The following is a 22,945-nucleotide window of genomic DNA, read 5'->3' on the forward strand; positions in this document are numbered from 1 at the left end:
CACAAGACTCATCTGAATCCATACTGAGTAAAAAAAATAAATAAATTGCGGATGCATGCAGTACTTTATCTCGCCACGAGATGACGCCATACAACAAGCTCCAATAACTCACGGCCCACAAAGAACAAGTTTTTAGGAATCATCCAGTAAAATAAAGATTAATTTATTAGACTCCATTAGCATTGAAAATAATGTATGCTTGTTGATTAACTTTTATGTCCACTAGAAGAAGGTGCAAGGTACAGTTTACAACTTTGGTTTAGCTGACATGTACATTCATCCACAGGTATGATTTTCAGTAGAAGTCTTGACAGTGCATTCTTAATCAACATAACTGTGACAAAGGAAAGACGTCTCCTCTCCACCAGTTTGCATTTCACATCACGAAAGCTAACAGATACTTTGATTGTTCACAATCATCTTTTAAAAAAACAAATATAATCTTCTTTAAAAATATATAGGACTTTAGAGGTGTAAATGAAGGTGCGACGATGAACATAAAAATAAAGGTTTGAATGGTTTTGATTGCTTACTTTACCTCCCCCGAAATGGGACAAAACCGTGAAGGTTATTTATTTTACTGTGTCGGTGTTGAACATAAATATGGAATCCTGTGGCTTCCGGCAATCCAAAAGAAAATGCATCGCCTCGCTAAAGTATCCGTACGGCTTGAATTGTTCGCGTTGTCACGTTACAATCACAAACCTCAATGTTTTTAACTGGGATTTTCTTAACACCAACAGAGTAAGCTCATAATAATGATGTAGGAGTAAAAAGATGCATAGTTCTCAAAAACTTTTTTTAAAATAAAAAGTGTGCACAACTGGGAGAATGGTGTTGACAGGACAACTGTTAGCATAGCATTCCAGAAGACGAAGAAAGCTACTGTTGCCACAAGTCACGTATAAAAGATGGAAATGAAGAAGGTTTTCTGGTTAGATGAGACTGAAATGTAACTTTCTGGGCTACATGGAAAATTGGTGGTTGAAAACTGTTTTGGTAAATTACCCTGAAAACAAACCCCCTCCCACGATGAAACAAGGAGGTGGCAGCCTCTTTTTTTTTTTTTTTTCAGAAGTGCAGGGAAGGTTGGAGCTAAATGCTGGGCAATACTGGAGAAATGTTGGGGCAGCGAAAGAGGTTCACCAAACATAAATACCCCCCTGAATTAACCATTCTGTTTGTAATACACCCACCCTTTAAATAAACAATACTGTGGGGAAAAAAAATATGATGCACTTACCAGAAACATTAAGAACTAAAATATGCTGACAAGTTTGTTGCTAGTCTTTTGCCTCACAAGGAGAATTTTATAGATGATCCAACAAAACCTAAACATATTTTGAATTTTAAACATGGGCTGATCAAATCATGCCCAGCACCTTTTTTTTTTTTAAGTGTTTCTGGAAATTTCTGAACCAACTTCAGAATCAACTGGTGCACAGACATTTTCTAAGTGCTCAAATAATGCAAAATACAAGGGTTGAGCTGTGGATAGAGGTTAGTTCCACATTGACTAGACATGCAGTTAAGTAACTTTTTCGAGAACAACTTTGCAGCTGACAACTTTTTTAATGACGCCCTGGAAGGAGAGCCACAGAATAACCATGTGGCCAGAGCAATGATGCGTTAAATCTAAGGATATGTATCTGTTTGATTGGTCCTGTCAAATTTTTGCTCCAATATGATTCATTTTATTAAAGAAGAGTCAACATTTTCTGTCTAGATTTGCTAAGCTGGAAACGACCCAAATCTCTGCTGCATCTGAAACTGTAATAAAGGGTGGTTCTACAAAGGATTGAGTCAGTGAGGCTGGATACATTTATGTCACACTATTTTTTTTAAAAATATTTATTTTTAAAACTGCACCATTTTTGAATTTGTGGTTGTAACGTCACAACATGTGAAAATGTTCCTAGAGATTGGCACAGTTCTTTTTGTAGCTACACCCCTGTGTAGTCCTCCCTACATTTTGTTTTTATCCCTTCACCCCTCTCTGCAATCCACAAAGTTTCCTTTGATCCAGTAGCAGATCTGTGCATATTTAAGAGGTGTGATTCTGACGGCCACATTGAATTCCTGAGACGTCCCTTTCTTCTCCACCCACTGGTGCCCGGAGAACACGCCTATCACCTTGCGCTCCCAACGCCGCCGCCGCCCATCCCACATCCGGGCGTAGACTCCAGAGCCGCTGGCCCCAGGCTGAGCGTCGCAGTGCTGGTACAACAAGTCCGACGTCTCCTCGCCTGCCCGACAGAACCGATACACCAGCTGTCCGGGGCGGTCATTGTCAAATCCTGAGAAGTGGACACGATGACCGGGAAGTCTCTGAGCCGGGGGGCTGACCCCGAGCTTCATGTGGCGGCGTTTGTGAGGCTTTTTCAGCTCCAGCAAAGCATAGTCGTAGTCCATCCCGATGTCATTGGCATTGCCTTTAATCCAACCTTTGGGAACGTGGGTGCGCTTGGCTCTGATCCACTGGAACTTCATTTTGTCGTTGGCAGGTGGGGAGTACTGTTCTGGGCCGCCCTCTACGTGGTTGGTAAAGTTAGAGGGAAGGTAGATAGGTGAATGTTGTACATCCCGTTGCTTTGGTTTCAAAAAGCCCACCCGAAGCCTCTGGGCTCCTTTCACATAGTTTTTGCCATCGTGAACACAATGGGCAGCTGTGAGAACATGACGGTCCCCCACCAGAGTACCGGAACATCCGGTGGACAGTTTGACAGCCACCGAGAACGGGTACTTAAGCAGGAAGTTCTGCCCCGCAATACTAAAACGACCATCATGTCCAAATATCTGCCGTTTTCTTCTGACATGTGACCGCTCGGCCTTACCAGAGGAACCAGAGGAGTAAGCAGGACTAGTATTGGAATAGGGATTGTAGCCATAAATCCCAATGGCGGTCTCAGTGAGTTGGCCGTTGGAGTCTAGAGTCTCGTAGGCCAGAAGGCTCCGCAAATCCCAGTAGCTGGGACGAGGGGCTGTCTTGTGGCATTCTGGGTCACAGGGGGAAGCAACGTCCAGGCGTGCCTCGTTCAGAAACTGCGGCGTCGGTCGAGCCTCTGTCTGCTGCGGCAGGACCACAGGGATACGCTGGAGAACCCACTGACGCCGAGGAGAGGAGGACAAAACCGAGGGGAGGAAAAGGAGACATAAAAGGGAGGCAAACCTGTGTGGAGGTGAAGAAGCGGAGAGCGTGTGAATCACGCTGTCAAAAGTGAAATGTGCAATGTCACAGCAAATATTTCTGCAAGACACAAGCGATTAACTGTGACCGGATGTGTGGACCCCCCCCCCCCCTTATCAAAGATCCTCATTCCTGAAGCCTCCATCATACATTTTTAATTACATGCATGAGAGTTGAGGGAGGGCTTTTAATCTTGAGGAATTCTGATCTGAGATGAACATTTGCAGCTGTAACTTTCCACTGGTTTCAACGCAGTAAACGCGACCGACAAGGAGAAGATGGGCTCTCTGAGGGAAAATTCCTGAACTGGCCTGAGGGACTGACCTTAAACCATAAAGAGCAGCTGAAGCATGTTGCAGGGAGAACAGAGGAGGAGGGTGGGATGTTGTAAATGGATTAGTGGTACACAACGCACGGCTATGAGTTTTAAATTCACATCTGGTCCTTCTTTTCCCCCCTTTGCTTCTTGCAACCTATAAAGCTTATAACAACGAGAAAAAGCGCACTGCTATAATCTACCATTCTTTCACCTAATAAACTATTCTTCTATTTTTTTCTCTTTCTAAATAGACGAGTTTAATTCTCTACATCCATCCTTTCATTACGCACACATCTCCATCTTTGCCATGTGTCTTACCGGGGAAGCGCAGCCTTGGAGCGCATGGTCCTGCCTCTGCAGGTGAGCCTGTTGCTGAACAGCAACCCCTCCTCAATCCGCCGCAGGTAGACACTTCTATAAAACAAGAACCGATAGGTGTCTCCGAAATTTCTTTTTTTTTCTTTTATTTCTTTTTTTTTTTTTTTTTTTTAAGTCGCCTTGTTTAACTGACACGTCGGGGTTTTATGTCGAGTCCTGATAATTTGGTCCGGTCCGCAACGCGCAACTCCGTCCAGGGCGAATGAGCGGGATCATTGTGCTGCTGCTGGAGGAGGATCTGCCGTCTGCCTGATCTCCAGAGTGTCACATCCGCCAACGAGGATCCAGAGCGCGCAGCACCAAGCCCAGTGTCGTCATGTGATATCACATCACTGCTGCATGGAGCAGGCGAGGCTTCCTGGTTTGAGCCCAGCTACATCAAATTGTGCTTGTTATTGGTTAAGTGCTTCGTAATAAGTTCGAATATTATCAAAAAACATTCACTTGCTTTTGCCTCTCTCGCCCCAACTTAGGGCTGCTATGATAGGGATTGATGAATTTTAATTTGTTCGTGGTAGGTAATTTTAAAAATATAAACTTTCATGAAAGCATACGGAAAGCGGTATGTTTGTGTAGTTCTGTTTAATATTATTATTATTATTATTATTATTATTATTGTTGTTGTTGTTGTTGTTGTTGTTATTGTTGTTGTTGTTGTTATTTCTTACACAAAAAAATCCCCAAACTGTTTTGCAGAGAATGAATGTTTTATTCTGGGGTTTGTTGCTTCAAATTGGATCCCAAACATCTTGGACGTCCGCATGCTGCTTACCTCATCTTGATAATATTCCCCAAACTCTTAAATTACTTTTATTTCACAATGCTAATTGTGAAATAATTGTGAGTGACTGTGGTGCATTCTTTTTTTCTTTTCCCACTCAACTTTCCGTGAATATGCTTGGGTACAGCTCGTCAAAAACCCAGCTTCTTCTCCAATGTCCTTCTGCTGCACAACTGCTGACTCAGCAGTCTTTTTCATGATTGTGTAGGCCATAACATCTCCATACTAAAGTCCTTTTAGATAGTCCTGTGTAATTTTTCAAATATTTTTGAACGACAGAGATTTTTTTTTTTTTTATTATTTTATTTTTTGTCTGTATTCATTAGAATTAATACATGTGAAATGTTTAAAATATACCATCCAAAGTGTTATTGCACAAGACAACACGGGTTAACTGGATATCTTCCAGAGTTTCTGCACTGGTTTTCAAGTTGTGCATTTGAAGGCTTTTCTTTTCAAATCGAGATCCGCTAACCGAACAGCTGGACCAAGCCATTTGCCAGAACTGAAGAGGAAGGGAGGAACTGTAAATCTGCACAGAGGAGGATGGAAAACGATACCCAAGCTTTTGAATGTGTTTGTTTATGTGTGTGCGTGTGTGTGTGCGTTGGTATATGTGGTTTAGCAGGACATTTGGTCAGAATACACGCAACACTAGCAGGACATTTTGAATTAACGGGACAGGGGCGGTGTCCTGCTAATTTTGACAAAAATCTAAAAGCGTAGAAAGGTTTCTATTGGTCCAATAACCCCAAAAATGCAAAAAAAACGAGATGTCCGTTTAATACACATAAACCAGATTTTGTGTATAATTTGTGTATCGCCACAGTGCCCCCGGTGGCAACTCTGTGTAATAGCAGGACCTTATGAATATTCACACAAGCTCTTGTTCTGATTGGTTGTCTGCTGGAAGGTCCCGCTAATTACTACAGTGTCTTTCTAATTCACGTCGCTGTTTACACACATGAATTGTGTGTAAATTGCCAACTCTTACACTGGGGATGAGTTGGAAATATGATTACTCTGTGCTATAAGACTGAATATTTTATAAAGGTTAGTTGGATGCCTAAACCCAACCTTTTGTCCAACCTTACATTGGACAAAAGGTGTATGTGGCACCTAAAAATATACAGAAATTAATATATATTTTTGATCAAATATTTTTTATTTAAAATATTATGAATAATACGTGTGTGGAATAAGTGTGTGGATTAAAATAAATATAAACCATAAGAGAGCCATTTTTTTCACCAAACTACTGCTAACAGTTTGTTGATTCTGGTCTGCTCTGCATCATCAGAACCAGAACCAAGCATTTTGAAGCAGAACTTAGCTTCAGTGCACCATAAATCTTGAATAAACTTACAGAAAACTGCAACACAGCTGAATTCCTTTAAATCAAGGCAACACCCCCCCACCCCCACCCCCAAAAAAACAACAATTTACAGTTGTTTCTAAATCTTAATCATTGGTACATGTATCAATATAATTAATGTATATGATTTTAATTTTGATTTTACTTTGAATTTAATTTCTATGTTTTTCTTTTTTTACGGTAAATGTATGTTAATTTTATCACTTTTTAGTCCTTTGATGTAAAGCACTTTGAACTGCCTTGCAGCTGAAATGTGCTATACAAATAAAATTGACTTGACAGCAGTTTTCAGATCTTGCCAAAGATTCTCCACTGAGTTTATGTCTAGACTTTGACTTTGCCATTCTAACACAGAAATATGTTTTTATTTATACCATTCCATTGTAGATCTGGCTTTATGTTTAGGGTAATTGTCCTGCTGGAAGGTGAACCTCTGCCCCAGCCTCAAGTCTTTTGCAGACTCCAGGTTCAGGAGTGTTCAGGTTTTCTTCCAAGATTTCCCTGTATTTGGCTCAATCCATCTTACAATCAACTCTAACAATCTTCCCTGTCCCTGAAGAAAAGAAGCACCCTCAGAGCATGATGCTGCCACCACCATTTTTGTCAGTGGGGAAGGTGTGTTCAGAGTTATGTGCAGTGTTTGTTCTCCACTACAAATAGTGCTCTGCATTTTTCCCAGAAAGTTAAATTTTGGTCTTGTCTTATCGTTTTTGCTGTATCCCAATATGGCTTCTGGCAAACTGCAAATGGGACTTCTTATAGTTTTCTTTATACAATGGCTTTTCTATTGCCACTCTTCCATAAAACCACATTTTTGCAGTGCATGACTAATAGTTATACTATACTGCATTTCAGAAATATCTCTGCATTTCATCCAGAGCCACCATGAACCTCTTGGCTGTATCTCTGATCAGTGCTCTTCTTGTTCAGCCTGTAAGTTTAGGTGGATGGCCTTTTCTTGGTAGGTTCACAGCTGTGTGATTTGCTCTTTCCATTTCCAGATGATTCGTGGAACAGTACTCTGTGAGATGGCCTAAGCCTGCTTTAAGATTCTCCACAACTTTATCCCTGACCTGTCTGGTGTGTTCCGTGGACGTCATGATGCTGTTTGTTCCCCAATATTCTCTTAGCCAACTTTTGAGGCAGTCATAGAGGAGTTGAATTTTTTTACCATTTGCAGTCATCAGGCAACTTCTGAAGGCAATTGGCTGCATTCAGGGAAAGGGGGCTGAACACTTTTGCACACCGCACTTTTTAGCTTTTATTTGTAAAAACTGTTATGAATCATGTTTAGTTTTGTTTCTACTTCACAAGTATATACCACTTTGTGTTTGTCTTTCCCATAAAATTCTGTGAAAATATATTTCCAGTTGTGACAAAACTGGAAATTCAAGTTCAAGGGCTATGGATACTTTAGAAAGCCACTGTACAAATAGTAAGGCAAGTCCAATGACAGAACCACAACCGCCACAACCAAGTACCCAGTATAGTGTGAAGAAACATCTGAAGGGAATATAACCTTGAACACACCTCGTTAAAATGGGAAATGCCACACAAAGTGGTAGAAAACGAACAAGCTAAGATCCTGTGGGCCTTCCATATACAGGAAGACAAAATGGGAAAAGCAAACCAACTGAACATGGTGATCATTGAGCAGCAGAGCAAAGCAGTTGTTATGATGTAGCTATCCTGAATGAACAGAAGGTACAGAAAAAAACTAGAGAAATACCAAAGGCTAAAAAACCCCATCATCCTCCTAGAACTTGAGTGGTTGACTTATTTTGGGCTGTCTAGTCCACAATACTAAATTTTGCTCTAGATGGGGTCTGGTGTCCACATGTTAGGCCATTATTTTATGACTTGGTGGTGGTGGAAGATTATAACACATTACAGGTTAGACTCAAGATGTTCAGTGTTTCTTTTGTTGTGTAAGTTTACAAAAGTTAGCAACTGCATATATTTACCATGGTGCTAAACATGGTGATTTAAAATGAATAAGTATTTTTCTGAGAAAAATGTTGTCCACATATCATGTAAAACAATAATTCTTTGTTTTTGGAATCATTAGGTCCCAATCAGCCCATAGATGAATTAATAATGCACTCCATGTGAGAGTTTGGGTCTTAGGAGATTACAAAAAATGTGGAAGGTGAAAGCAATAGTAGTGCTTGTGGTCACTGAAACCCTTGGGGTAATGACCCCTAAACTGGAAGACTGGCTCAAACAAATACCTGGAGATAGATCAGACCTCTTGATACAGAGAAGCACACCTTTGGGAACTGCTAATATACTGTGAAGACCAAGGATCAATGAAGTATTTTTGAATTTGAAAGAAGGGATAACCAGTCATGGAGTAATACAGAATTAGAAATATAAAAATAAAAATTGTTTATTTAAAAAATATTTAAAGTGCCAAAAATATCATGATTATTTATGTTACTGTTAAGACAAAAATTTAAAGATTGATATTTTGTCGTTATCTCAATGTCTCTACTCTGCATACATGCAGATTGTCTAGGTAGTCTAAATTGTCTATTGGCAGGTACATCAGCCAATCTTTTTCTGCAGGTGTTGTGTCTGCCATTAGACAACAGTTTTTGTTTTTATGATATAAAGTGTTTTGAACTGCCCTGCTGCTGAAATGTGCTATACAAATAAACATGATTAATTGATTGAACAGAAATGATTAAAGGAAGTGACAACATTGCTGGTGGGAGATACCATCTAACTGTTGCCTCTTAATTAAAGAAAAATGTATGATAAACTATTTAACTTTGAAATATTGAATGAAAGTTACAAAATATTACTCAAAATTTTCTTGTTCCTGAAAAAAATCAGACCTTGTGTGCTTCAGAAACAAAATGGAATAATCCTTTTGTTGTACCCCTCCTCCTCTGTCAACATGGTACAATCCGTCAAGTCCAGGTGCAAGCCATTAGTATTAATTGAACTTGTTTCATTTGTTTTGCGTGGAGAAAGAGGTAAGACTCATACATAATCTCTTAAGACATTTAAGTACATATAGTTTTGTAATTTTGCTGAATGTTGTAGGTTACTTGATGCTTGGATACACCAAAGCATTTGATTTGCAGCATTTTAGCTAGTAATTACCAACCATGTTAGTCAGTGTACCAGAGTTTAAAGGGAAGGTGGCTCACTCCAGAATTAGATAAAACTGTATTTGGTCATTTTCTGTATATCAGTGAGTGATATTATTTCACAGGCACAAATGATCCTAGGTAATAATCATTAGTATTAAGATAATGTTTTAATATTTGAAGATTTTGAGAATCTGTCAATAGAAAGTCAATTATGTAGTACTGTGTACTTCAGTACATTTTCACATACAATAACATCAAATCATATTGTGTACAGCAGGGGTGTCAAACTCAAGGTCTTAAGGGCTGGTGTCCAGCAACTTTTAGATGTGTTTCTGATGCCACATGGCTGGATAAAATGGGGTGGTCATCAACTTGATTGCACTGAGAAGCTAATTCAGTCATATACTTAAGGTGTTTTAGACCAGACAAACATCTAAAAGTTGCAGTACCCTGGCCCTCGAGGCCTGGAGTTTGACACCCCTGGTGTACAGTATCATGTTGTATTCTCTGATCTTTGCAGGAGATGTCAACAACAAGGTCTCAGAGAGCAAACATGATTCCAGTTATTGCTCCTTAGGTGAAGATGAAGGATTTGATGTAAAATACCTCAATTCATTTAAAGGTGAGTTGTGACTATATTATGCACAGGATTCCAGAGTTTATTAAATGATCATTTTTTTTCTTTTGTTTTACTTTTTCACTTTTAAACTATTTTTATACTGCACATTATTAGCATAGATCATGATCGATGATCATTATAATCAGAACATCTTTCTTATTCCGAAGGAGACAAGCAACTGCTCAAAATACAATAGAAGCGTATGTATATAAAATTTAAAAAAAAAAATTCCCTTCTCACCCTCTCTTTCATCCTCTGAGCTTGGGTCCTCTACCAGAGGCCTGGGAGCTTGAGGGTTCTGCGCAGTATCTTGGCTGTGCCTAGAACTGCACATTTCTGGACTGAGATGTCTGATGTTGTTCCTGGGATCTGTTTTAGTCACTGCTCCAGTTTGGGGGTGACTGCCCCGAGGGCCCCGATGACCACTGGCACCACTGTGGTCTTCACCTTCCAGGTCTTTTCCAGTTCCTCTCTGAGGCCCTGGTATTTCTCCAGTTTCTCATGCTCCTTTTTCCTGATGTTGTAGTCACTTGGTATTGCTACATCCACCACAACGGCTTTCCTCTGTTCTTTATCCACCGCTACAATGTCCGGTTGGTTCGCCATTACCATCTTGTCTGTCTGGATCTGGAAGTCCCACAGGATCTTAGCTCGGTCATTCTCCACCACCTTTGGGGGTGTTCCACACTTCGATCTCGGGGCTTCCAGTCTGAACAGATGTTTCTGTACACTATGCCCGCCACTTGGTTATGTCGTTCCATGTATGCTTTCCCTGCCAGCATCTTGCACCCTGCTGTTATGTGCTGGACTGTCTCAGGGGCCTCCTTGCACAACCTACACCTTGGGTCTTGTCTGGTGTGGTAGATCTGAGCCTCTATTGCTCTGGTGTTTAGGGCCTGTTCCTGGGCAGCCAGGATGAGGGCCTCTGTGCTGTCCTTGAGTCCAGCTTTTTCCAGCCATTGGTAGGATTTCCTGATATCAGCCACTTCAGTTATTTGTCGGTGGTACATCCCATGTAGGGGCCTGTCCTCCCATGATGGTTCCTCCAGCACCTCGTCCTCTGTTCCCCATTGCCTGAGACATTCGCTGAGCACATCGTCCGTTGAGGCTTTTTCCCTGATGTATTTATGGATCTTGGATGTTTCATCCTGGACAGTGGTTCTCACACTCACTAGTCCTCTGCCTCCTTCCTTACGGCTTGTGTACAGTCTCAGGGTGCTGGATTTGGGGTGGAACCCTCCATGCATGGTTAGTAGCTTCCAAGTCTTAACATCTGTGGCCTTCATCTCTTCCATTGGCCAGCTAATTATTCCGGCAGGGTATCTGATTACTGGTAAGGCACATATATCCATATATATATCCATATATCCATGAAAACATGGATATATATATATATATATATATATATATATATATATATATATATATATATCCTTCTCATCGTCCGTGGGTGGTCTCTTTCATCCTCTGAGCTTGGGTCCTCTACCAGAGACCTGGGAGCTTGAGGGTTCTGCGCAGTATCTTGGCTGTGCCTAGAACTGGACATTTCTGGACTGAGCTGTCTGATGTTGTTCCTGGGATCTGTTTTAGCCACTGCTCCAGTTTGGGGGTGACTGCCCCGAGGGCCCCGATGACCACAGGCACCACTGTGGTCTTCACCTTCCAGGTCTTTTCCAGTTCCTCTCTGAGGCCCTGGTATTTCTCCAGTTTCTCATGCTCCTTTTTCCTGATGTTGTAGTCACTTGGTATTGCTACATCCACCACAACAACTTTCCTCTGTTCTTTATCCACCACCACAATGTCCGGTTGGTTCTCCATTACCATCTTGTCTATCTGGTTCTGGAAGTCCCGCAAGATCTTAGCTCGGTCATTCTCCACCACCTTTGGGGGTGTTCCCCACTTCGATCTTGGGGCTTCCAGTCCATATTCTGCACAGATGTTTCTGTACACTATGCTCGCCACTTGGTTATGTCGTTACATGTATGCTTTCCCTGCCAGCATCTTGCACCCTGCTGTTATGTCCTGGACTGTCTCAGGGGCCTCCTTGCACAACCTACACCTTGGGTCTTGTCTGGTGTGGTAGATCTGAGCCTCTATTGCTCTGGTGTTTAGGGCCTGTTCCTGGGCAGCCAGGATGAGGGCCTCTGTGCTGTCCTTGAGTCCAGCTTTTTCCAGCCATTGGTAGGATTTCCTGATATCAGCCACTTCAGTTATTTGTCGGTGGTACATCCCATGTAGGGGCTTGTCCTCCCATGATGGTACCTCTAGCACCTCGTCCTCTGTTCCCCATTGCCTGAGACATTCGCTGAGCACATCGTCTGTTGAGGCTTTGTCCTTGATGTATTTATGGATCTTGGATGTTTCATCCTGGACAGTGGCTCTCACACTTGCTAGTCCTCTGCCTCATTCCTTACGGCTTGTGTACAGTCTCAGGGTGCTTGATTTGGGGTGGAACCCTCCATGCATGGTTAGTAGCTTCCAAGTCTTAATATCCGTGGCCTTTATCTCTTCCATTGGCCAGCTAATTATTCCAGCAGGGTATCTGATTACTGGTAAGGCATAGGTGTTTATTGCATGGATCTTGTTCTTGCCATTGAGCTGGCTTCTCAGGACTTGCCTTATTCATTGGAGGTATTTGACTGTGGCTCCTTTCATTGTGACCTCATCGAGGTTGCCATTTGCTTGTGGTATTCCCAGGTACTTGTAACTGTCCTCAACAAATATATGGAGGACTGAGTTTTGAAATTACAAGTACAAAATAATGAGTTGCATTCAGTTGACAAAAAATGTTTAAGTAACCACAGAAAGACATCCAATTAGATCAATTAACTGATTTTGAAAAATGTTAATTTCAATTGCTACTATTTGATATATTTGCATTGTTTAAAGTTTATCCTACTTATTATGTGTACCTACAGGTTGGGGTGTGTTCAAAAAGCAGATTTCCTTATTGAGTACAGAGAAGTCATAAGTAGAAAGGAACAAGAAAACCGACTGAAAGTTTACCATGATACACTCGAGGTTCTTATGTTTGATTTCAACTTCAATGGACAAAAGCTTTGGTATGCGACTGTTTCAAGGTTGTTGTGTTTTTATTTTACATCTAAATACAGTGATGTAAACATTTTCAGCTTCATCAGTAAAAGTAGTTTTAGTTGGTAGAGGAATATCCTTCTGACATGCAAACACCAAATATGCAAAATCCTTTCCCTTGCATGGTATAATTATTCTTATTTTCATACTTAATATTTTAGTGTTGATGTTGCCAGAGAGGATGGATGATTGGGGAGGCTGGTAAATGATCAGATGAACCCAAACAGCAAAATGAAAGTTAAAAGAGTGGATGGAAGACCTCATCTGTTTATTTGCACTCAAATATATTGGTCCAGGGGAAGAAATCACTTATAATTATGGTGATTTTGACTGGCCATGGAGAAGAAAGGTGCTTATAAGTGTGAAAATACTATCAAAAATCATTCAAGTAGCACTGAAGACATATTTGAAGGATATGTCAAGTTGTAGTACAGGGTTTCATTATAGTTGAAAACAAGAAGTGGACAAGCACATACAGTAGGTGGACTTCATTTTTCTATTGAGAAGTATGGACTCATTCAGTGTACATCCCTTCATTTCAGATTTCCAAAGATGAACTGTCAGGTTGGTGATGTGGACGCATGCGGATCCTGTTCAACCAACCCTCCAGAGGTAATTTTGGTCTCCAATGACCAACTTACTCTCTAAAATAAAGTAATTGAAATGATATTAAGTATTGTTCAAACACACATGTGTTGTGTAATATTAGATATGTTAGCTGCATAAAAAGGGAGGACTGCGTTTTGAAATTACAAGTATAGAAGAATGAAAATTACATTTAGAAGCGCACATACACACAGGTCCTGTGTAATACTCAAAATGTAAGGTGCAGGAATAAGGAGGACTGAGTTTTGAAATTACAAGTACAGAAGAATGAAAGTTACATTGAGAAGCACGCATACACACAGGTTCTGTGTAATACTCAAAATGTAAGGTGCAGGAATAGGGAGGACTGTTTTCTATATTGGGAACAAACATTTAGTGAGTGTTCTTTACATTTCAGATTTCCAAAGATGAACTGTGTCAGGCTGGTGACATGGATGCATGTGGATTCTGTTCAACCAACCCTCCTGAGGTAATTTTGGTCTCCAATGACCAACTTATTCTCTAAATTAAAGTAATTGAAATGACATTACGTAGAGTACAAACACATAGGTGTTGTGTAGTACTAGATTTGTTGGTTGCATAAAAAGGGAGGACTGAGTTTTCAAATTACAAGTATAGAAGACTGAAAGTTACATTGAGAAGCGCACATACACACAGGTCCTGTGTAATACTCAAAATGTAAGGTGCAGGAATAAGGAGGACTGAGTTTTGAAATTACAAGTACAGAAGAATGAAAGTTACATTGAGAAGCACGCATACACACAGGTCCTGTGTAATACTCAAAATGTAAGGTGCAGGAATAGGGAGGACTGAGTTTTGAAATTACAAGTACAGCAGAATGAAAGTTACATTGAAAAGCATGCATACACACAGGTCCTGTGTAATACTCAAAATGTAAGGTGCAGGAATAGGGAGGACTGAGTTTTGAAATTACAAGTACAGCAGAATGAAAGTTACATTGAAAAGCATGCATACACACAGGTCCTGTGTAATACTCAAAATGTAATGTGCAGGAATAGGGAGGACTGAGTTTTGAAATTACAAGTACAGAAGAATGAAAGTTACATTGAGAAGCACGCATACACACAGGTCCTGTGTAATACTCAATATGTAAGCTGCAGGAATAGGGAGGACTGCTTTCTACATTGGGAACAAACTCACATTTAGTGAGTGTTCTTTACATTTCAGATTTCAACCAACCCTCCAGAGGTAATTTTGGTCTCCAACGACCAACTTATTTTCTAAGATAAAGTCTTTGAAATTATATTGAGTACCAGTGGTCCCCAACCTTTTTATCACCGCGGACCGGTCAAGACTTGGCAATTTTTCTGAGGCTCGGGTTCTTTTTTTACCCTTAATTTCCCCTTACAGCAATCTTAGAACGTTGCTCACGATAATTGTAACTGTTCATCCTGCCATCTGTGGCATGATCGCATCCAGTCGTTGGAACATTGGGACTGCTCTGATCTAAAATCAGGCATATTCTAGCAACTTGTAGGGTTTTTACTTGATTGGGAGCTAGAACTCAACCTGTTGAACTTGACAGGTAGCCAATCAGAAAGCGCGGTGACGTAGCTCATGGAGGGGAATCCCAAAGAGCTGAGCAGACATGCACAAATGAGTCCGGTGGACATCAAAGATATGTGGAAATGGCATGAATGTTTATTCAGCATTTCGTACAAAGAATATCCATAGAAATGATGAGGAGTGGAGTTGGAGCAAAATTGCTACCACAGTTGATAAACCCGGTAACTTTTCAGCTATCCATTAAATTAACGTGACGTTATTTTGTACTAAAGCCTGCTCACATGGCAAGATTTGCTCCTGTTATGTGGCTGGACACACGAACCTGTTGTACTTTTATCAGCTCTGTGGTCACAGAAGTTTGGAAAATCGTCTGAATCCTAAAATCATGCCGTGTGAACCAGACTTAAGACTTACAAGCTCTATTTCTCTCGTCTCGATAACTGCCATAATGCTCTCAGACTCTGGTTGCTCTGGCAACGTTCACACATCCCTTCAAAATAAGATTTGAATATGCCACAAAAACGAACATTTATTTTCATGAAAATTTTAACTCACAACTATAAATTAATGGGAGTCCTGAGCTTGTTTCTCTGCAATGAGATGATCCCACCTGGGAAACGATGACACCCAATGCAGAGGGTGCTTGGTGTGTAATGGCAAAGCAGTTTGAAGCTTCATTGCCTCATTAGTAAGCCAGTGCATATTATGCAGAGTGGGCTTGGAACATGGGAGTCACCTACAGGTTCAGGATAAATCCACTCTCCTGTCTGTGGTCTTTCTCCGCTTTTCCAAAGAAACTTTCCAAAGACATCGCTTTCTTACTCATTGTGGGCTCAATGTTGCCGCACAAGACGTAACCGAGAGAATCCAGTTAAAGGGTTTTCAAAATAATGGATCCTCCAGACTCAGACAATACGTAACATGTAAATATTTTTCTTGTGCGACCCAGTACCAATTGGTCCACAGACTCGTACTACTCCGCGGTCCTGTGGTTGGGGATGACTGTTAAGTACGGTTCAAACACACAGGTCTTGTGTAATACTTGATATGTAAGCCACATAAAAAGGGAGGACTGAGTTTTGAAATTACATGTACAAAAGAATGAAAGTTACATTTAGAAGCGCTCATACACACAGGTCCTGTGTAATACTCAAAATGTAAGGGGAAGGAATAAGGAGGACTACGTTTTGAAATTACAAGTACAGAAGAATGAAAGTTGCATAAAGAAGCGCTCATACACACAGGTCCTGTGTAATACTCAAAATGTAATGGGCAGGAATAGGGAGGACTGTTTTCTAAATTGGGAACAAACTCATATTCAGTAAGTGTTCTTTACATTTCAGATTTCCAAAGATGAACCGTGTCAGGTTGGTGACGTGAATTCATGCGGATCCTGTTCAACCAACCCTCATGAGGTAATTTTGGTCTCCAACGACCAACTTATTTTCTAAAATAGAGTTTTTGATATGATATTAAGTACTGTTCAAACACACAAGTCTTGTGTAACACTTGATATGTAAGCTGCATAAAAGGGGGGAACTGAGGTTTGAAATTACACATATAAAAGAATGAAAGCTACATTTAGAAGCGCACATACACACAGGTCCTGTGTAATACTCAAAATGTAAGGTGCAGGAATAAGGAGGACTGAGTTTTGAAATTACTAGTACAGAAGAATGAAAGGTACATTGAGAAGCATGCATACAAAAAGGTCTTGTGTAATGCTCATCAGGTATGTTGCAGAAATTTCAAAAACTGAGTTTTGAAATTACAGGTAGAAAAGAATGAAAATTACTTTTAGAAGCGCACATACACACAAGTCCTGTGTAATACTCAAAATGTAAGGTGCAGGAATAAGGAGGACTGAGTTTTGAAATTACTAGTACAGAAGAATGAAAGGTACATTGAGAAGCATGCATACAAAAAGGTCTTGTGTAATGCTCATCAGGTATGTTGCAGAAATTTCAAAAACTGAGTTTTGAAATTACAGGTAGAAAAGAATGAAAATTACTTTTAGAAGCGCACATACACACAAGTCCTGTGTAATACTCAAAATGTAAGGTGCAGGAATAGGGAGGACTGAGTATTGAAATTACAAGTAAAGAAGAATGAAAGTCACATTTAGGAGGGCACATACACACAGGTCTTTTGTAATGCTCATCATGTAAGTTGCAGAAATTTGGAAAACTGAGTTTTGACATTACTAGTAGAAAAGATAGAAAATTACACTTAGAAACGCACATACACACAGGTCCTGTGTAATACTCAAAATGTAAGGTGCAGAAATAGGGAGGACTGTTTTCTACATTTTCAACAAACTCACATTTATTGAGTGTTCTTTACATTTCAAATTTCCAAAGATGAACTGTGTCAGGTTGGTGACATGGATGTATGCGGATCCTGTTCAACCAACCCTCCTGAGGTAATTTTGCTCTCCAACAACCAACTTAGATTCTTATATAAAGTCACTAAAATAATATGAAGTACTCTTCAAACACACAGGTCTTGTATAATACTTATCATGTAAGATGTAGAAATGTGGAAGACTGAGTTTTGAAATTAGAGGTAGAAAAGAATGAAAGTTAAATTTAGATGCACACAGACACATGGATCCTGTGTAATACTCAACTTGACAGGTTCATACATTAGGTAGACATTGTTTATTTTAATTTTTTTAGAAACAATCATTCAGTATTCATATACTGATATAAATTTGTTATCAAAGAATTACTGATTACACTTTAAAAATTAGGTATCTTCATTGTTATTAAAGGTAAGTTTAAACAGTAATGATTTCTTAGTTAATGTCAAGTTGTCATAACAAAGACATTTTGAATAATGTCAACTTTGTATTAAAAGTGTCATAATTTACCGAATGACGCTTTATGACAACAGTCATAAATATTCATGAAGGCTTATTCATGTTCATGACATGTGTTGTCATGTTTATGACAGTGTCATGACAGTCTTATTCACCCCCCTTCAAATAAAGTGTTACCGAAATATTCTTGCTGAAATGCTTTCAATGTATACAAAATATGTTTTTAATCAACAGGTCTGTCCAGAACAAAGTTCAAGTGAGGTGACATCATCAGAAGAGGAGTATGTTCCTGATTCCCTAGATGATTCAGACATCTCATGGGATGACAGATGCACTGCACAGAAATATGGACCAGTTATAGTCCATATTTCCATGTTTGGACTTCTTAATGCACATAAATTGTATGTTTTTTGTATGTGTATGCTGTGGTCCTGATAAATAAAATTGGCCCTGATAATTACTGTTGGTGTCATGGGCGGAGCCAAGCACCTCATTATCTTTTGTCCTTTTAATACAGCATTGCATCAGGTTCTCATATTTTGAGTTCTGATGTGTGTATCTAAATTTTTAAGTGAGATCTATGTTGTGTAGCTCAAACAAGATTTTTGACAACTTACTACGTCTTTCTAGCATAAGTGGAAAGGGGTGTCCGTTTAATGTTGCAAAAAACTGGTTTGAAAAAATTGTCCTGCTAATACATATAAACCCGTATAGGTGTGTGTGTGCGCGTGTGTGTGTGTGCGCGCGTGTTTGAAGGAAAATTTGAAATGCTGCGCATTATCTGTAAGTGACTCATCACGCAGACTCTAAAATCCGTGTGACAAATACATCAGCATCTGGTCAAATTTCATAAAAGTAATGCAAAAACATGAGTGGTTTCCAATCAGACTTGGACATTGCTGATCGTTGGTCATTTTTGCTTAGTGCAAAGCAAAGGTTTCGCCTGGTTTCCTCTGCCATGTGTATTGCAGATATCTCTTCAAACTTCCAGAATTTCAAGTGGCATCATTTATATATCATCGGCGTCACAGCAGCCTCGTTGCTGTTGGGAATGTTGGATGTGGGCAAAGAGGGATTCAAATGCCAGTGTGGGAAGAGTTTCCACTTGAACCACCCATGCTGAAAATATGCAGGCCGTCAGTGGATATTATTCTATCTAATGATTTCAGAAGGAAGAACTGCCAGCAGAGAGAAAGGGAGAGCAGAGGAAATAACAAGAGGGTTGCTGGAAGTGAGCCAGGCACTAATGGATGCCCGAGCCTCCACCCATCCTAACACTTTCACAGGGTGTTCAAGGATAAGTTTGAAAATTTGGTTTTTCATTCTCGTGGAAAGCAGAATACGGATTAAACGTTGCAATTACAGTAAAACTTGAGAAATGTGTTATTTAAAGAAAAAAAAAAAGACAGATCTGTTCAAAGGCAAAGTGTTTAGTAAGGAGACTCTTTGTTGAATATCGTAAACAAGAACATTTGGGCATTTTTTAGCCTTCGTTACTGACAGGGTACAAATTACACTGTGACAATGAGGCGGGGACAAGCATTTTTCTTTGGAAAAGCAGTTATAATGCAGGCTCATAGTTTAGGAAAACAAAGTATTATAATTTCCCAAAGGGTTTACATTTTTTAACATTTATATAGAGCACAAGGGATCCCATCCAACAGTGTTCTGGAGGAAAACTGTCTGAAAATCAGGAATAGAAACATAGTTCATCCCTATGATCCCAATGGGCCAATATTAGATCCTGTGGGATTATCTCTATGATCTCATTGTTCTAATGCCTGTTTGAGTAATACCAGTAAGTAGATAAACAGATTACTCTGAATGATATCTTTTCTATTTTCTCCAAGCATGGTGTTAATGATTAACACCATGCTTGGAGAAGGATGGTGTTCATTGAGCAAAGAATGGAGAATAACAGTACTTGGCCTTAAAAACAAATCTAAGTAAACTCACAGATACACATATTAACACGTTTTGGATGTTTTGACATCTGGCGACCACAAAATGCAGACATTAACAGGTCTGGTCCTGAGCAAATAAAACTGCACATCTGTTTTTGTTACTTCTTTTAGGGACATCCAAACCTTAATTTGGGAGGCATGAGGGTTAAATCTCCCTTCCCACCTGTAATTTAAGTACCATCCTGTTTACTCTATATTATTCTTCAAAGACGAACTAATAAACGAAGATTAACCCGCATTTGCCATTATTTAATGGTATGTTCTCTCCATATTGTGAAAACATAAAAGTTTTATTTCTATTTACTTCAGAGGCCTTTTCAGCGTGAGGTCATCCTATCACAGTGAAAGGAACGAAGATATTTCAGATATTTCTCTAGTTTGGCAGCAATTGTGAGATGTTGCTGTTTCTATCACCGGCAGTTTTACATGTTACCTAGACAATGAGATCCACAAAAGACCACAAACCCTTGTTGCTTATATCCATGTTTATGATGATCCTTGTTTTTCCATTTCACTGTAATCCTCTGCAATCTGTTTAGGTCCTAACAAGGAGGAGGCATTCTGGATCTTGTTTGTATGTTTGTGTGTTTTTGCATGGTGCAGATTTTTGGGGGGATTTGTAGATGCAGCAGTAACTCTGTGGATAATGTTTAGAGGACTTTTGAGCTGTTTGGAGTGATTTTAATAAGGAACACGTCTGTTTTTAATACAGCACCTCCTCAGAGGAAGACAGACATAGTCCTTTAGTTCACGTTGCACGACTGGATGTTGTCATATTTACCAAATCCTTGCAGTAAAATAATGAATATGAAGTTGTTGGAATCACATTTTTACCTGAGATACCACGTAACGGATTTTTTCCCCCTAAGTTAGAGCAATTTGGAGACCACATATACTGCGTATACTGTGGCTTTGAACAAGCCAAAGGTAAAGCTGCTCGCACTATAGTTGCAAAGAAGAAAACGTTTTATTGCTCTTTTTTAATGGTTTTGGCAAGGAAGAACATGCAATTCAAAACCATTGTTCAGGGTCTTCTGTAACTGATTATGGATCAGCACCTTTGCCAGAACACAGGGCGGACCTGCTGGCTCATCAAACACTGCTGAGAATTAAAAAGAAAAGAGCCACACCCATCCTACCACACAAATCTACAAATTGGCTTGCAGTCATTTACACACTTGGACTGTGTCTAAAAAGTGGGCTGAATAAACACCCATAATTTAACCTTTTTTGTTGTTATTCTCTTGGGTCTAATCAGCTCCACATTCCTTAGACCAGCTGATTTGATCCTTCCTAAAGGTAAAAGTATGTTAAAGAAGCGCGTGAAATAAGAGGCATTAGAGCTAAATGAGATACAAGGGAAGAATTTATTTCTTTTTCTTTTTTACTTTGACTGGAAGGGATGCTTCCATCTTACCAAAGCCAGAGTGCTAATATGAGAGACATGTCTGTTTGTTTTGAAATGTTATGAAAGGACCCGTCTGTTTGGCTTTGCCGACTGTCGTCAAGGTAACCAACATTCCCCAGAGTGCTGTTCATGTTAATTGTTTTATTCCTCCCACCGTCCTCCTCTCGCTGCTGGCTACAGACACAATCAAGCGAGTGTGGACAGACTCACCAGTGTGAATGGTCTCTCTCGGTGCTCCTCTGCCTGTCCTCCTTCTGTCGCCGTGTTTTCCCGTCTCTGTGCCTCTCGTGTTTGATTAATCTCTCCCGTCCTGGAGCTCTCTCTCTCACCCATCCCTTGTGGTCGCAGAACAGCTGTTAGGTGAAATGAGATAACCGAGGAGGTCTTTGGAGAAATGATTTGCTGTGAAATCTTTGGATGACCTTGAGCCAAGTCCACCACTCACTGCAAGGCAGGATAATAAAAGTGCTGGCAAGCATATTTTACATCTAACGTTTATTTCCTCCTATAAAAGCCTGTTAACGCTCGTTCAGTTGCAGTCGAAGGAAATGAGCTTTTTCATGCATGTGGAGTTTTTGCTTTCCGCCATCCTGCAGTAAGCCACATGCTGTCATGCTGCCAATCCTTGCGTTGCCATGTAAAAGCACTGCAGATTTCCCACAGTAATACTGTTTATGATTGCATGCAGCAGCTAGAGAGAAATATCATAGAAATATCATGCAGATAATGCAAAGTTTCCATACAACACAGTGTTAACAATTAACCCCCCCACTAAGAAATGAAGTTATAGGGCTCAGATGGATCAGAACTGAGGTAAATTATTGAAAGGCGAACCTTTATTAGTTTCGCTTTTTGTATTTTTCTCATGAGGTGTGTAATTACACATCACCGCATTCAAATTTATCCACTACAATGGGCAGCATTATGTACTTTCAGTTACTTTATTTCATAATAAAGTAACTGTTACGTTCAGTTGTTATAAAAGTGCTGTATATCAAATATGACACAATAAATTTGACTTTGTCTTTTAATGCCTGGCTGCACAGTGGACAGATGGTAGCACTGTTGTCTTGCAGCAACAAGGTTCTGGATTCAAATCCTGGAAGTCTTTCTGCATGGAGTTTGCATGTTCTCCCTGTGCAGGTGTGGGTTCTCTCCGGGTACTATGGCTTCCGCCCACAGTTCGTCTGTCTCTGTGTTGTCCTACAATGGACTGACGACCTGTCCAGGGTGTCGCTCATTGATGGCTGGAGATAGGCACTAGCACCCTTCGCAACCCCACTAGAGGTAAGAGTGTTGAACAATGGATTGATTGATGGATTTTAACACCTCGAAATCGGGCCTCTGTTTCTTTAAGAAATTCCTGCTCCTTCTGACACACCGCCTTCAGCACATCATCACAACAACATTGCTACAGAAAACTTCTTATAATGTTTTTATTTATTTATCAGGAAAGGGTAACAGGCATTTCAGTAACTATGGCTAATTTATTTGGGAAGCCTCCATCACAAGATATAATAATTCAAACACTTATTAAGTATGTAAAAGACACAAAATTAGCTGAGAAGATTTAGTATGTGTATGTATACAATATAGTTATTTTAGGATTTTAAAAGATAAAAATAGAATTTCTGGATTACACCTCCGTCCAGTTGATGGCGGTAATACTCCAAGCCTGTAAACTGCCAGTAAACACCACAGAAGAAGAAGTTTTTACGTCTATGGTCCCACCAGGTGTTTGCTAATTGCTGCTGCCATTTGTACGC

The 22,945-nt window shown here is 40.0% G+C and overlaps 1 protein-coding gene and 1 long non-coding RNA gene across 3 annotated transcripts; one reads left to right on the forward strand and one right to left on the reverse strand.

Moving 5' to 3' along the window:
* Nucleotides 1–142: 142 nt before the first annotated feature.
* LOC106914622 (serine protease 23) lies at nt 143–4,357 on the reverse strand. The gene is made up of 2 exons (XM_014981521.2): nt 3,825–4,357; nt 143–3,169 (listed from the first exon to the last, which is right to left on the reverse strand). Exons 1-2 carry the CDS (start codon nt 3,848–3,850, stop codon nt 1,987–1,989), a joined length of 1,209 nt encoding a protein of 402 aa, XP_014837007.2. The 5' UTR covers nt 3,851–4,357; the 3' UTR covers nt 143–1,986.
* Nucleotides 4,358–9,043: 4,686 nt separating this feature from the next.
* On the forward strand, nt 9,044–18,295 carry LOC148160186 (uncharacterized). 2 transcript variants are annotated; one of them, XR_015762492.1, is made up of 6 exons: nt 9,046–9,763; nt 13,396–13,465; nt 13,857–13,928; nt 16,330–16,401; nt 17,347–17,408; nt 18,042–18,295. It is a non-coding gene; the product is annotated as an uncharacterized LOC148160186 (long non-coding RNA). The 2 variants fall into 2 exon arrangements; XR_015762491.1 differs by having other exon boundaries at nt 9,044–9,763; nt 16,330–17,408.
* The last annotated feature ends 4,650 nt before the right edge of the window (nt 18,296–22,945 follow it).

Source organism: Poecilia mexicana, unplaced genomic scaffold (assembly GCF_051168715.1).
Source record: "Poecilia mexicana isolate PSO_F unplaced genomic scaffold, ASM5116871v1 scaffold_3, whole genome shotgun sequence".
In the NCBI taxonomy this organism is placed as follows: Eukaryota; Metazoa; Chordata; class Actinopteri; order Cyprinodontiformes; family Poeciliidae; genus Poecilia; species Poecilia mexicana.

Excerpts from the sequence above, each read along its gene's own strand:
- LOC106914622 (XM_014981521.2), bottom strand. The coding sequence starts at position 3,850 with ATGCGCTCCAAGGCTGCGCTTCCCCG. Across the intron at positions 3,170-3,824 it reads TCCAAGGCTGCGCTTCCCCG|GTTTGCCTCCCTTTTATGTC; the intron begins GTAAGACACATG and ends ACCTCCACACAG.